This window comes from Callorhinus ursinus, unplaced genomic scaffold, assembly GCF_003265705.2.
Source record: "Callorhinus ursinus isolate GAN/ISIS: 27379988/994484 unplaced genomic scaffold, GSC_fseal_2.0 scaffold15, whole genome shotgun sequence".
Classification (NCBI taxonomy): domain Eukaryota; kingdom Metazoa; phylum Chordata; class Mammalia; order Carnivora; family Otariidae; genus Callorhinus; species Callorhinus ursinus.
In genome coordinates, this window is record NW_027397077.1 from 42,708,784 (window position 1) to 42,724,575 (window position 15,792).

Here is a 15,792-nt window from a genome sequence, read left to right on the forward strand (position 1 = left end):
TTTATTTATTTATTCATGAGAGACAGAGGGGGAGGGAGAGAGAGAGAGAGAGAGAGAGAGAGAGAGAGAGAGAAGCAGGCTCCCAAGGAGCAGGGAGCCCAATGCGGGACTCGATCCCAGGACCCTGGGATCACGACCTGAGCCGAAGGCAGACGCTTAACCATCTGAGCCACCCAGGCACCTGAGAAGGACTCTTTTGCTTTTAGGGCAACTCAGCTGGGACAATGTGATCCTAGGGATGCCTGTGGCTACTTCTCCACCTTTGAGGACAGACGGCCCGAGAATGAAGCCATCTAGAGGAAAGTGGAGATAACAAATGGTAAAATGGGACAGATTCCTAGGGACATCATTTGAGCCTCTGGATTCTGCCATACATGAAGTTAGTTCTAAGTCTTTATGTTCTTGGTTACATCCACCAGTACATCTCCCTTTTATTCTGCCTGAGCCAGTTTGGGTTGTGTTTTCTCTTGCTTGCAGCTGGTAAGGAGGATGACCCCAGGAAGGGCTCCTTCTTTCTGATGCCGGTGTAGTTTCCTGCGGAGAAGCTGATTTGGGGAGCACCAGCCTGTGGCCAGGTGAAGTGAAGGAGATGAAGAAGACCAGGGACGATGCATGCGGTGGGAGCAGACACACCCGGGGCCCCGTGGAGTACACCCATTTCAGAGGCAAGCAGAGCAGAAGGCGAGCCCAAGAGGAAGAGGGAGCAAATAGGATGAGAGAGGCAAGAGAGTTTTACAAAGAAGCAAAAGAGTTTCACGGAAGCTCCTCACTGGCTTGGCTGCTTCCCTCTCGCCCCCTCTGTATGCTCATAATTCACCAAGCAGCCAGACTGATGGTTAGAGAATAAATCAGAATAAATAAATGGTCACATCTCTCCCCTGCTTTAAACCCTCTATTTCCCCACTGTCTTGAGAATAAATTCCAATCTCCTTACTCTCCACAGCCAACAGAGTCCCGCGAGATCTCACTGCTTCCCACCTTTCTCTTATCTTGTACCTCCTCCATCCCCATCTGCACCCATCGTGTGCCCCGGGCCTAACATAGGTGCTTAACACCTATGCATATACCGGAACGATTTGTTGAATAAGGAAATAAATCAGTGATTGAAATGAGAACTGAAAAGTTTCCAGTGGATTCATCATCAAGGTATTGTTGCTCAACTGGATCAAAAATCTCCAATGGAAAGGGTAAGGGGAAATCTGGATTAGAAAGATTTCTGGAATGAGTTTCTATGGAGAAAAAGCAGATAACGAAATGGATTTTTCTTCCCGGAATTTTTATGATCTGGGGGAAAAGAAGACCTTCATTATTTTGACAGCAGAAACAGAATATAAAGGAAAGACTCGAGTATATAAAGGTACCATTTTCTGTAATTAAAAAGTCACCATATCATAGACTCTCAAACCTATGCATGTGATAAAACTGCATAGAACTAAGGGAACACACACACACACAAATGCATTCAAGTAAAACCGGGGAAATCTGAATAAGACCAGTGGATTGTATCAAAGTCAATATCCTGGTTGGGATCTTGTACTATATAGTTTACAACACGTAACCATGAAGAGAAGCTGGGTCAAGGGTACCCACAACCTCTTTGTATTATTTCCTAGAACCGCATGTGAATCTACAATTATCTTGAAAGAAAAAGCTTAATTTAAAAAACCACCATGAAAAAAATTAAAATGTAATTTGAGTGGGGCTACTTGCCCTTCTGCAGCTCAGGGTTGAAAAAGACCCTAAAATATCCAGGAGACATCTCTGAACAGGGAGCAGAGAGATTTTGAGAGAGCAGATAGGGGAAATCAGGGAAGGCAGAGTCTGGAAAATTAGAATCCACCCTGAGTCCTCTTGCAGGAAGGGTGGTGTGTGTGTGTGTGTGTGTGTGTGTGTGTGTGTGTGTGTGTGTGTGTGTCTTGGGGTGGGGGATGGGTGGGCAGGCACCGGGAGTTAGAAATTAGTGTACAAACTCACAGTTAATTTATCCCATTATTCATTTTCAAAAGCATAGATGTATTAATCTGATAAGCACCTACAGTCTTGAGAATCAAGCACATTTGTATTATCAGAGGAAAATATATAGGACATAGTGACTTGACTCGCAGCTCCATGAGAGACCAGAGCAGGATCCTGACTTGTTTGGCTGCATCCCTGTTTTAAAATGTAGGTTTTATTATTATTCAGGTATGGTGAGGCCAGTAGATTAGGGGACCACTACCACTGAAGAGATAGCTATTATTTACAGTTCCCAAAAGGAAGGGCAAACCACACCAGGCAAGGATGCACTGGGAAGCACCAGGACTCACTAAGAGGCAGAAGAAGCAGGGAGCAGTGGGGAAAGGCGGGCAAGCACCTTTACTTTGGTTTCTGCCTGAAGGAATGAGGAACAGGGGAATGGGGAGGCAGGGTAAGCAGGTTTAGGATCGGCTGGTTTGAATAATTTCAGTGGCTCTGGGGCTTAGGGATTGTTCCTAGCTGTCTGGTTCCTGGCTTTGGGTGATGAGGGCGAGGAGACAGTAGCCCAGAGTGTTGTGGGGAAGTAGGCTCTGGATTGGTTAGTACGCAGGCATATGAAAGGTGAGTCCTTTATGACCTCTAAGAATTGGCTAACCCCGGGAGAGGCAGTCTCTCCAGAGTCAGCCAGACCCCCAGAGGTCAAAGCATCAGAAATACAGGGCAATATAGTGCCCAAGGTCTAGAACAGGTTCTGGTACTTTCTAGGGGCTCAGTGAATATTTGCCAAGGGAAGGTGGGAAAGAGAGAGCCTCATATGCCTATACCATTCTCTCAGGTCCCTTGGGCAATGTGAGACCTCTCCTCTCCCCTCCCCAGCTCTCCAGGAACTGTCCTCCAAACAGGCAACTCAAATCCGTGATTATAGAAACGCATCCAATGGGCTCACCAGGGGGCGATGTTCCAGCCATCTCACCCCACCAGGCAGCTTTTCTATCCATCCACGCTCATCACTCCTTTCCTGCCTCAGACTCCGAGGAGATTTCATTGTTAGTTTGTTTTGTTGGTACTGTTTGTTGGTTTGTAGATGGGTAATGCTGCAAAGGGAGAACATTCAAACAGTACTAAGGGCTGACAGTGAACCAGCAAGCCCCCCACCGCTGGCCTCCCCTTCCCTAGCTCCCCAGTTCCCTGTTTGCACTGTACTCCTGCATCCCTCGGGAGAGAGTCTCTGCTGAAGAGTCTAACAACAATCCATCTCTCGGGCACGTACAGGATGTACACATTGTTCCCCGCTCGGCTTCTTTCACTTAACAATATATCCTGGAGCTTACTCCACATCCATACATAGGGAACCGCCTCATGCTTCAAAGTCGGAACAGTACCCATAGTTTTGGATGTGTCCTAGTTGATTTAAGCAGACCCCTCATGACAGACAGACATCCAGGCCGTTTCCAATTCCAGCTTCTACAAACCCTGCTGCACCAAATACCCTGTGTGTACATCCTCATGCACAGGTATGGGTATCTGCAGGAGGTCTTGTGGAAGGTATGCATGTGTTAAATTTTCAGGTTGCCACCCACAGCGATTCTATCAATTTACACCTTTTCCTTATATATGAAAGAAAACAGGTCTGACTGTTTTAATGCTCAGTTAGGACAGCAATTCTTCAAATCCTGGAGTCTGGCTGGGAAATCAAGCCTGGGGTTTCAGGTCTGCAATCTACCCCAGCCAACTTTCTGACTCCGGGGGTGCCTGGGAGTCAGGAAGCAGATCAGGTCATCTCGATCAGCCTTAGCTTCCTCATCTAAAATGAGGAGAGGACTCTAGCTGGTGTTCTGAAAGTTCCCTTCCACCTCTGATTTTCAAGGTCCTTCTGACTCCCCAAGTCTCTGTGTCTCTAAAGGAATTGGGACTAATAGTCTCTACCTTGTTTACCTTGCCAGGTGATGTGAAGATGCAGTGATATGGTAGAAAGGAGTGATAATTAAACACTTCTGGAATCCCTTGCTAGAACACTAGCAGGGCCTGGAACATTCAGCAGGTGCTAAGCTAAAATGGGAGGTTGAAGACATACTGCATGGTGAAGCAGATTAATGTTGAGATCATCCAGAGGTAGGAGATACCTTCACTGATGTCGTTCCCTCTGTCTAAAATGTGGCTCCCTCTAAGTGGGTCTGGTCTGGCTAACTTCTGTGTCTCTAGGACTGACCAAGGAGCCTGGCACACTGTGGGTGCCCCTTAAATGTTTCAGGGTGGAGGCTGTGCTCAGGACTAGATGTGGCCGTTTTCTCTTCCAATGTGATTTTGGGGACTGATTGAAGGACAAGGTCCTTGTCACCTATGCTTTTCTCCTCCCTGCATCTCCTCTCCTCCTTTGCCTGGATGGGGTGGGCCCCAACAGACTTCTGGTCCAAGGGCCACAAAATCCAATGTCCTGCCTTGGTGACTGGGGCAAACACGCTCAGCTCCAGCTGGCTGTTGTTGGGAGGAAATGCGGATCCATTCTTTTTCTTTTTCTTTTTTTTTTTTAAGATTTTATTTATTTATTTGAGAGAGAGAATGAGAGAGAGAGAGAGCATGAGAGGGGGGAGGGTCAGAGGGAGAAGCAGACTCCCTGCCGAGCAGGGAGCCCGATGCGGTCCGAGACTCCAGGATCATGACCTGAGCCGAAGGCAGTCGCTTAACCAACTGAGCCACCCAGGCGCCCGGATCCATTCTTTTTCAAGAGATTTTCAAGAGAAGCCATAAATCCAATTTTTACCTGAGTTTAAATGTTACTCAGTTTTTTTTTTTCAAATCACTGTGGGAGTCCAACGAAACCATCTGTGACTTAGTGGGGGCCCCAGGCTACCAGTTTTGGAATTCTGAAAACTGTCCCTCTCTCCCCCTGTACAGATGAGAAAATTGAGGTCCAGGGAGCAGGAGGCACCTCCAATGCTGGAGGTGACATGGTCAGAATCAGAGCCCAGGTCCCATTTGTCCCCTTTTTTCCTCTGTCCTCTCCCCCTTCTCTTTTTCCTTCTGTGTGTGTGTGTGTGTGTGTGCGCGCGCGCGCGTGTGTCTCTGCTCCGTCTCTGTGTACCTCTTTCAGTCTGTCTCTATTCCTATTCTCTCCTGTGTGTCTCTTTTCAACTGTGTGATTCTCTCAGTATCTCTCTGCTTCTCTGTGGCCACTCCAGGAGCGTTCTGGAGTGGTGCAGAGGCGACCAAACCTTCGGAGCTTGGTGCAGAGGCGACCGGGCATCAGCACCACTCCCCCACCCCGCCCCACCTCGGGCTCGCGCCCCGCCGCCCCGCCGCCCCCGCCGCAGATTTCCGGGGGCGCTGATTTCCGGCTCCCACGGGGCTGGCTGCCGTCAGCGCCCCTTCCCGGCGGCCGCGACCCCTCCCCGCTGACCTCACCCGCGCCGCCGCCCCGCGCGGATATAAGCAGCGGCCTCGCGGAGCAGCCGGCGGCCGACTCCCGGGTCCTGCGAACGCTCCCGGCCTCCTGACCCGCCGACTCTGGACTCCGAAACTCCGAACTCGGACCCCCAGCATCTCGGACCCGTTCCGCGGAGCTCTCGCCGGGCAGGTAACCACCTCCGTCCCCTCTCCCCACGGAGGGGGCGTCCGGGAGCACTGGGAAGGGGGTCCTCTCCGCCCGCTACCGGGCGAGCCCCCGGGAGAGGCGGCGGCGTTTGTCCCCCGAGCGCCTCCCGGGAGCGTGTGGCGTCCGCACCCCCGGGTCTTCCAAGGCGCGGGCCGGGGACTTGACCGGGCACCTGGTGGCGCAGGCACACTGGAGGCGTTCGCTCCTGTGCACTCACGTCCCGGCTCCTGGAGCTGCTCGGCGCCGACCGTCGGTAGCATGGAAAGTTCGCCATCCCACCCCTGCCTGGATGGCAGCTGTAGGTCCGCGCGCGGACGTTGGGGGCAGAACCGGGCAGTCAGGGCGTCCGGCGTCAGAGCCCTGAGAGTTAGAATCCGAATCCAGATGTTAGAAACTGATTTTCGCGTTGGACTCGAATGTTAGCCTTAGAGTTTCAGTCCCACCTTAGAAACAATTTTACCGTTGAAATTGGGGATTTTAGAGTTAGAACTGGCTTCCTAGCTTGGCCATAGAATCTTAGCATTAGAAACGGAATCTTAGCTTTGGAATCGGAACGTTGACATCGGAATTAGAACGTTGGAAAGGAGCGTTGGACCAAGAATGTGGCTCAGGGAAGAGTCAGCCTGCGACGCGTCAGTTAGCATTGTGGCCGTCGGGCCGGGCGCTCTGGGTGGTTACACTCCTGGCCAGCCAGCACTGCGCTCAGTGACACTGAGGAATGGCGGTGGCGATGGGGTTCCCACGGCTTCCAGGCTCGCGCGGCAGAACTGGGCGCGCGGCCAGTCACTCCAAGCATCTCTATGGGTGAGGACACCCAAAGGCCGAGGCTGCCCCCGCCCCACCCTAAGGTGGCAGGTGGTCCTGCCCGTGGGAGGATGTTTGAACGGTTTGTTACCCAGCTTGGGGACCCGCTGGGACAGAAAAGGGGGGAAGATGGTGCGGGCTGGGAGAGGGGTGCGGCGCGCTTATGCTCTCTCTCTCTCTCTGTCCTCCCAATTCCAGACGCCGCGATGCCCGGCCCTTGGTTGCTGCTGGCCATGGCGTTGACCCTGACCGTGGCTGGTATTCTGGGAGGTCGCGCACAGCCCGGTGTGGCCCAACAGGAAGCAGCGATGGCCGCCGAGCACGCGGGTCTGGACCACCTACTGCGCCAGGCGGAGCGCCTCCTACTGCTCGGCGAAGACCTCCAGCGGCTGCGAGGAAACCAGGGCAAGCCAGAATCAGGTGAGGGGCGGCCGTGTCCCTCCCACCAGAGTACCTGAAGAGGGCTGGAGGGAACCAGGACGCAGAGGTGGGGAGGGACTTGGTCATCCAAACTCTTGCCCTCCAGAAGCTTAGAAATTCTTGATCATAACCTTAGCAGGATCATGAGTTGACCCTTTCCTGAGATCAGATTTCTCTTCCATGTCGGTCCTGGGACTGTTTCACAGAAAACAGACTTTCAGTGGGGAAGATTCTGTGCAGGGGAGAGAGAAAAAGTCTCTGTACGTGACAGTTTTAATTACTACTTACTAGGTGCATATATGCCAGGCACTGTTCTAAGCACTTCAAACACATTATCACACTATTTGATCTTCCTAACAAGCTCTTAGATCCAGACTGTTATTATCCCTCATTTTGCACAGAAAAAAACTGAGGCTCAAAGAAGTTAAGTGAGTTGCTTATGGTCACACAGCTAGGCAATGGCAGAGCTGGGACTGAAACCCAGAGGCCTTTGACCATCTGCGTGTGTGCGTGCATGTGTGCGATTCCTGAGAGGCTGTGCAAGGCAGTGACTCTGGATGAGTGCTGCGGGGAATCTGCCTTATCTAGGATCAAGGCTGGAGGGGGTGCTCAGGGGCAGAGGGTCCCTCACTGGTCTCTTTCCTTCCCCAGAGGCTCAGATCATTCAACCAGACTGGCTCTCCAAGCGGCAGCATCCAGGCAAAAGGGAGGGGGAGGCAGAAGAGGGAGTTGAAGAGGAGGAGGAAGAAGGTGGGGCTGTGAGCCCCCACAAACGGCAGCACCCTGGCCGGAGGGAGGATGTGGTCGCATGGTCCGATGTCACCCAGCAGAAGCGGCAGCATCCTGGCCGGCGCTCCTCCTGGCTGGGGTACACTTTCGCCAAGAGGCAGCACCCAGGCAGACGGCTGGTGGATTCCAAGGCCCAGAGGAGCTGGGGGGCAGAGGAGGAGGAGGAGGGTGAGCCGATGCCCGAGAAACGCCAGCATCCGGGCAAGAGGGCCCTGGGAGGCCCGTGTGGGCCCGGGGGAGCCTGTGGTCAAGCCAGCCTGCTGCTGGGGCTCGTGGATGACCTGAGCAGGAGTCAGGGGGCCGAGGAGAAGCGGCAGCATCCTGGGCGGCGGGCAACCTGGGCCAGGGAGCCGCTGGAGGAGTGAACCCAGTTTCCTATGAAGTTTAGAGTCTAAGAATGTCTTAAGCCCTGTGGGCCCTATCCCTTTGTGATGTCCTCTTTCCCTCCTCCTTAGATCCCTGACCATACACCTGAGCCCTCCCCCCATATACAACACCCAAATCCCTGGCCTTGTCCCCCCTCCCCCTTCAGGGACATGAGAAAGCAAGCCTCTGAGTTAAAACCCCATATTACCCCACTTTCCACTGTTGGCAAGGGAGCAGATCCCAGAGTCCCTCTCCCTACACCCCCTCAGGCTGCTCCCCTTCCTTAGCTCTGGCTAAAATGACCGTTCTGTGTCCTCTGAGCAATCCCCAGAGAGAAGCAGGGTGACTACGGATCCAGCAGCCAGTGAGGTCAAGGTGGGATTGAAGATGTGATGTCCAAATCCAGTTTCTATCCTCCCCTTCTTGGGCGTCCTTTTGTGGGTGGGCAGAGCCCCGCCCCATGGCTGTGCTCTGCTTGGGCAAAGCTTTGCAGGGAGCGGCATCCTGTGGTGTGCTTTGTGGTGGCTGTGGGAATAAATGTGTGCAGGCACATGGAAATAGCCCTGAAAACTGAACTTGTATATAACCTTCTAGAATCTTCCCCGTGTCCATGATAATCATCCGAATGATAATAAAACATGCATCTGCATAATCTTGGAGCTCTGTGGTTACAGTTGTGTCTCATCTGGTGTGGGGTTTCTCTTTTTAACATTGAGTGGGACAAGATTAGAGCTCCCCAATTCTATTAAGAAAGGGCATCAAGGCCTCTGGGTTTGTAATCGTCATGGTTCGATGGCAGGAATCAACAGCCTGTGTCATTCAGCAGCCACAATGAGAACAAAGGACCAGGCTGTCATTGGGGACTCAAACGAGGGCCTTCTGGGCCTGTGCAGGGAGGCAAGATGGGTGTAGGACAAGAGAGAGTGGTGGGGACTGAGGCAAAATGAAGAGGCCAGCTAAGTGAAGACACTTAAATCCAAAAACATTGTGTGAATCAAATAATAACAACAATGTATACACAGGGACGCCTGGGTGGCTCAGTCGTTAAGCGTCTGCCTTCGGCTCAGGTCATGATCCCAGGGTCCTGGGATCGAGCCCCGCATTGGGCTCCCTGCTCCACGGGAAGCCTGCTTCTCCCTCTCCCACTCCCCCTGCTTGTGTTCCCTCTCTTGCTGTGTCTCTCTCTGTCAAAGAAATAAAATCTTTAAAAAATAAAAAATAATGTATACACAACATTTATTATGTGTCAGGCACTGGTCCTGAGCACTTCACATATAACCTTCTTATTTTTTTTAAGATTTTATTTTTTTAAGTAATCTCTACACCCAACATGGGGCTCAAACAACCCCAAGACCAAAAGTCACGAGCCCCACTGACAGCCAGCTGGATGTCCCTGTATTAATTCTTTTAATCCTCACAGTGGTCCTTCTAGGTATTACTATTATTATGTCCATTTTCCTAGTAAGGAAACCAAGGTACAGAAAAGTTAAGTAACTTGTCTGAGGCTGAATTTGGCCTACTCACTGCCAGTTTGCCACCTCTGATTTAGACTGAACTTCCCAATTTCCTCAGGCCTTAGACTCCAAATTAGGCCACCATTTGTTTGGTGGATGGATGAGCTATCTGTTTTTTCTGCAGACAGCTTTTGGTCACCTTCTCGGGCAGCAGAAGAAGGGGGCTAGAAGGGTGTCTGAGCCCCAGCTCCTCTCCTCAGGGAGCTCGCGGTTCAGGTGTGGTCAGGACAGAGGGAGACTTGGGCTTTGTAAGATGCACTTACACCCTTATTTTCAATATTACTCCCCCAAGCCCTCTGAAATATTAAGCATTTGATGGATTTGCTGATTTTTCTCACTTTCAGATGAGAGAACCAACACAGAGACTAGGGTACCGCCCCCGGGTGCATGAAGTGTGTAGGGCATTCCTCTACACCTGACTTTCCACTCCACTCGGCCACCTTAAAACACCCATTGTTGCCATCAGGGCAAGTGCGGCCCTAATAACATTCCCTCTGCTCACAGTCCCCCTCTGGAGGTGAGTACCCTAACAGAGTCAATACGGACCATTTATGCAGTGCTTCCTTGGTGCTCAGTGCTTATAGACACTTTCTCAGTGAATCCCATGACCGCCCCCAGGCCAGCTGCCATGTCCATTTACAGTTGAAAAGAGTTGAGTTGCAGTTGAGCGTGGGTAAGAGAAGCACTTGACCAAGGATATACTCCACCTTCTCTTGCTTCCAAACTTGATTGATGTGCGGGATGTTGTTACCTCCTCAGATAGGGGAAGACTTGAAGAGTGTGAGAAAACCACCCTCCCAGCCATTTAAGGCTTTTCCCTCTGCTCCTGTGAGTAATTGTACCAATGCACCATGATGGAAAGGATCTGGGCATTGGCTTCAGCCCTGGACAAATGATTAAACTAGTTTGAGCCTAAGTCTTCTCATCCGAAATGTGGGCCCAGCAATCCCTACCCCTCCCTCAGAGTTGTTCTAATGATTAAATGGGATGGAGTGATAATGTGTACAGTCCTAGCGCAGTGCATGGCACCAAGCAGATCTTTGATAAATGGCATTTTGAGGTCTAGTGCCTCAGGACAAGAAGGGATTCAAAACTGAACCTTGTAGGACCACTTATTCCTTCCTTCCTTCATTCTCTACTCACACACACACAAAAGTTTAACAAAAACCAAAAACCAGTCACTGGGGCTTTATTGTGAGTCCATGCCAGGAATTAGGGCTTTATCTTTAGCAGAGTCTATGTGCTACTCCCCCAAATACCCCCTTTCCTTCCCACTCTCACACATGTGCCTTTCACTCAGCCTAGGATGCTGTGGCAGAGATGCTTGGTGCGCTTGCCTAAATTTCCCAGCCTCCCTTGCACTTGGGGTAGAATCACATGACTAGCCCTGGCCAATGGGCTGTGAGCAGACAGGTGTCACTCCCTAGCTGAGGCACTTAGAGCCCATAAGCCTCACTTGCCCTTTTCTTCCTGCCTTGAAAGCCTGGGAGGCCACATGTTGAGATGGCAGAAAGCATGATGGAGGGATTCTGGACCCCAGAGTCACCAGATGGAAGTTAGACACTGCGTGCCCATATCAGACTTCTCATGTGTATTAAATCACTTGTATTGAGTGTATTAATACAAGCAAACTTGTATTAAGTCACTGAGATTTCAGGGTTTATTTATTCCTCCAACAAACTTAGCCAATTCGGACTAACACAGATGCCTCCTCCCTGGGTCTCTCTCCACTGAAATCCTTCCCATCTTTCCCTTCTCATATGTATCACCTTCATCAGAGCTGTTTAGATCAGGGCCCAGCACGAAGTAGGTGGTCAATAAATTTTGAGTAGATGTGGAAAGCTTTAAGTCATTTCTATTTTAGTTGCCCAGCCTGACTTCCTGGGGGACCCTGCCCTTAAGGGGCTCCCTATCCAGTGGGGAGACAGACAAGCAAACAGATGATGGCCACCCAGTGTGAGAAGTGTTGATTTTGGTGAGCAAATCATGCAAGGAGAGCACAGGCGAGGGGACCTTGTGTGAAGCAGGCTTCCCGGAGGGGAGCATCCACGCTGAGTCAAAGGGTAAGTAAAAAGAAAGACATTTCAGGCAGAAGAGAAGAGCATTAACAAAGGCCTAGTGGGAAGAAATAATGTGTTCTTGGGGTTGCTAACATTTGAAATCCGAGGTATTTTGGACCCTCCTTTTCCTCCCTCACCCTATCCTCTAACCCTGAAGGGCATGTGCCTCATCCGGGCCTTGTGCTTTATCCAGTCCTCCCTCTCTCCCTACCTTGGTTCAGTCCAGTCCCCACACAGGGACTCAGACTCTCATGGCTTAGATGTGTGAGAAAGCAGGGTGGTTTGGGGTGGAATCAGGGAAGCCTTCATGGGGGAAAGGGCACTTGAGTAGAGCTTTGAAGGATGAAAGAAAAAAAATTTTTTCCTGAGCACTTCCTCTTGGGCCAGACATTAGGAAAAGCACTTTTATATCCACTGCTGGACACACAGTAGGTGATTTGTAAATATCTGTTGAACGAATGAATTACCCATCATAGTCATACCCCAGTTTAGAGAAAAGCAAATCAAGAGAGAAGTAAGGTGGCTTCTCTAAGTTCATGAGTCTGAAACTTGGGAGTTGTCTTTATGCTTCCCCTCCCCTATCACCCACATAGAATTTTTACCATGTTCTGTAGATTTTATCTACTCAAATCCACCACTTCCTTCTAGCTCCTGGGCCACGACTTTGACCCTGGCCATCATCATCCTTGGCCATCAACCTCTGGAGACTACAGTGGCCTCCTCACTAGTCTTTGGCTTCCACTCTTGTCTCCCAAACCTACTCTCCACGCACAGCCAGAAGGACCTTCTCAAAGTGCAAATCTGATTTTGGCAACCACCTTGCTTAAGACCTATCAGTGGCTTTCATTTCACCTAGGATAGAATCTAAATTCCTTACCGCAGCCACAATGGCCTGCCCAATTGACCTCTATTGTGTTACCCGCACACAACTCAGAGCCTTTGTTCATGGTATTCCCTCTGTGTAGAGGCCCTTGTGTTCCCTTTTTAAAAAAAATATTTTTTTTATTATTTTAATTTTTTATTAACATATAATGTATTATTTGTTTCAGGGATACAGGTCTGTGATTCATCAGTCTTACACAATTCACAGAGCTCACCATAGCACATACCCTCCCCAATGTCCATCACCCAGACACTCCATCCCTCCCACCCACCTCCACTCCAGCACCCTGAGTTCCCCTCTGTGTGTCTTCCAGCATTGTGGAGGTTGGAAAGCAAAGACTACATTTCCCAGACTCCCTTGCAGCTAGAGTCTTGGACACGCAGTAAGTTCTCCACATGGATGCTCTTGTGTGAGATTTGGAAGGCTGCTTTGACTCTTCGTGCTGAAAAAGCAGGGCCATAGTGAGGTGTGATATTTCTGCAACAGCTTCCCAGTGTCCAAACCCCAGCTTTGGAAGTATCTAGAGTCAATTGTTGATAGCAGCTTTCTGGCCAGAAGTATTTTTTTTTAAAGATTTTATTTATGGGCGCCTGGGTGGCTCAGTTGGTTAAGCGACTGCCTTCGGCTCAGGTCATGATCCTGGAGTCCCGGGATCGAGTCCCGCATCGGGCTCCCTGCTCAGCAGGGAGTCTGCTTCTCCCTCTGACCCTCTTCCCTCTCGTGCTCTCTATCTCTCATTCTCTCTCAAATAAATAAATAAATCTTTAAAGATTTTATTTATTTATTTGAGAGAGAGAATGAAATAGAGAGAGAGAGCACGAGAGGGGGGAGGGTCCGAGGGAGAAGCAGACTCCCTGCTGGGCAGGGAGCTCGATGTGGGACTCGATCCTGGAACTCTAGGATCATGACCTGAGCTGAAGGCAGTCGCTTAATCAACTGAGCCACTCAGGCGCCCAGAAGTATTTTTTTTTTAAGATTTTATTTATTAATGAGCAAGAGGGAGGAGGAGACAGAGAGGGAAAAGCAGACTCCCCACTGAGCAGGTAGCCCGACGTGGGGTTCGATCCCAAGACCCTGAGACCATGACCCAGGCCAAAGGCAGATGTCCAACAGACTGATCCATCCAGGTGCCCCAGTATGTTTTTTTTTCCTTTTCCTTTTAAACAACTTTATTAGGTGTACACTTAACATATCATAGAATTTACTTATTGTAGGCATACAATTCAATGATTTTTAGTAAATTTTTGACCATTTTCAGACCCCCGTTATAATATCTTTTACAATGAATCTCTTTCTATACTGTCAGCCCCAAACAACCACTTATCTACTTTTTCTCCATCAATCTGCCTTTTCTAGGCACTTTATACATATAGAGTCATACAACATGTGGTTTCTTGTGCCTGGCTTCCACCCATTAGCACCTTTTTGAATTTCATCCATGATGCAGCAAGTTTTAGTAGTTTGTTCCTTTTTATTGCTGACTGGTGCTCCAAGTAGTGAGTTCTTAAACTCAATAATCCCAATGGTGGCCTCTTCATTTCCCATCTTCCTGATTGGAAACAGAGGAAACAGCTTCCCTGGCAGGTGGCTTCTGTCGTATCACTCTGCAAGCCTGCTCCTCAAGCCCTTTTCATAAACACCTAATTCCAAGAGTGATTCTCAAAATATTCAACAACTGGGGGGCCCCTGGGTGGCTCAGTCAGTTAAGCACCTGCCTTTGGCTCAAATCATGATCCCAGGGTCCTGGGATCGAGCCCCGCATTGGGATCCCGGCTCCGCGGGGAGTCTGCCTCTTCCTCTCACTCTGCTGCTCTCCCTGCTTGTGCGTGCACGCTCTCTTTCTCTCTGTCAAATGGATAAATAAAATCTTAAAAAATAATAGTCAACAACTGGTCTAAGACAGGCATCAGCCAATCAGGACACACGTCCAATTGCAATGGATGGATTCGGATACACCTGTGAGGCCACAGCAGCCAGGAGCTGAATGCCAGGCCTGCTGTGTTAATTCTTTTCGCCTAACATTTCCAGAATGGTTTCTGTTTGTTCGCTGAACTCTGATGATTCACACTAAGTAACTCCTACTCCTCCTTAACTGTCACTTCAGACAACACTTTGTCGGGATGTGGCACTGCATCCCTCCTGCCCCTGCCTTACAGCTATAACAGTTTGTAATTTTCTCTGTCTCAGTCTGGGTGCCCCCAGCACCAGACCCCTAGACAAGGACTTGAGTCCAAGTGGTTTCCTTGGAGGGTGATCCCAGGAAGTGGTCCGGGAGCTGGGGAGTGTTTGGGAAAAGAGAGGGAAGTGGCATATGGAATTCATTAGTGAGCATGTTTTCCTTGGGAAACTGTAGATAGGCCTCAGAGTTGTCCCACTCGATGGAATGAGGATGGTAGAGATTTTCCAAGGATTCCCTTTAATCAGGGGCTGAGGGCTGCTCCTGGGGATGTTAACTCTCTGGTGCTTCCAGCTTGCCCTATGTGCCGACCACAAGAAGGAGGCCATTGTGTAAAGAATCTCAGGGTGCCATTAAGTGTCCTGCAAAGGTGAGAGCTGAGGGGATGAGGTGAGGTACCAGGAGCATCTGCCACAGTCTTCTTGATGATTTTCTTTCATAAGAGTCTTCTCCTTCACCACACTCTGTGCTCCGTGAAGCAGGGACCACTCCAGCAACCCCAGCACCTAGGAGAGTGCCTGGTGCAGAGCGAGTGCTCCGCAAATGTTTGTTGAATATGAACGAAGGCCACACGTGCAAAGGTGGTTCTGGGATTTGAGACCAGCCCAAGGGCAAGGTGGGAGGCAAACCCAAATGTTGTAGGATGCTGTGCAGTCACCACAAACCGGTGAAACCGGCCCCAACGTGGGCCACGGACCTGAGAGCCTATGTTGAACCCAGTGTAACATCTACCCAATTACTCCACCTTTTAAAACACTTTGGAGGACACAAAAGGGCTCTCTGCGCTGTGCCACCAAGATCCTACTACGTGCAGGGCCCTGTGGAAGGCACGTTCCACCCACCATTTCCGCCCCCACTTTATGGATGAGAAACACCTGGCTCAGAGGTGAAGCGACTTACCCAGGCCACACGTCTTACGTGGATGGCGCGACCGGGCTCATCCGGGTTCTGTAAGACTGCAAGCCCAGCTGTCCTTTCTCTCCCCCTGCTGTTGCTTGCTCAGGCAGCTTTGAAAGCTGGGGACTGTTTCTTCAAGGAGCTGCCTCTCATGAATTCAGTGAAGCTGCCTGTCCTGCTTTGCTGGGAAACATCTTAATATCATGACTTCCTCCAATATGGTCTCTAATTAATTCTTTCTTCGAACCTTATTTTGATTAGTTAAATGCAATCAGAGGACTGGCTTGCTGAGAGGTTCAGTTCCTGCTTGGGCCTCTTGGGTGGCAAGAGGACAT

General features: G+C 50.2%; 1 protein-coding gene across 1 annotated transcript; it reads left to right on the forward strand.

The window, feature by feature from the left end:
- The first annotated feature begins 5,329 nt into the window (after positions 1-5,329).
- Positions 5,330-8,586, forward strand: TRH (thyrotropin releasing hormone). Its single transcript, XM_025885508.2, has 3 exons — positions 5,330-5,530; positions 6,551-6,772; positions 7,424-8,586. The coding sequence occupies exons 2-3, from the start codon at positions 6,559-6,561 to the stop codon at positions 7,924-7,926; spliced, it is 717 nt and encodes a 238-aa protein (XP_025741293.1). The 5' UTR covers positions 5,330-5,530; positions 6,551-6,558; the 3' UTR covers positions 7,927-8,586.
- The last annotated feature ends 7,206 nt before the right edge of the window (positions 8,587-15,792 follow it).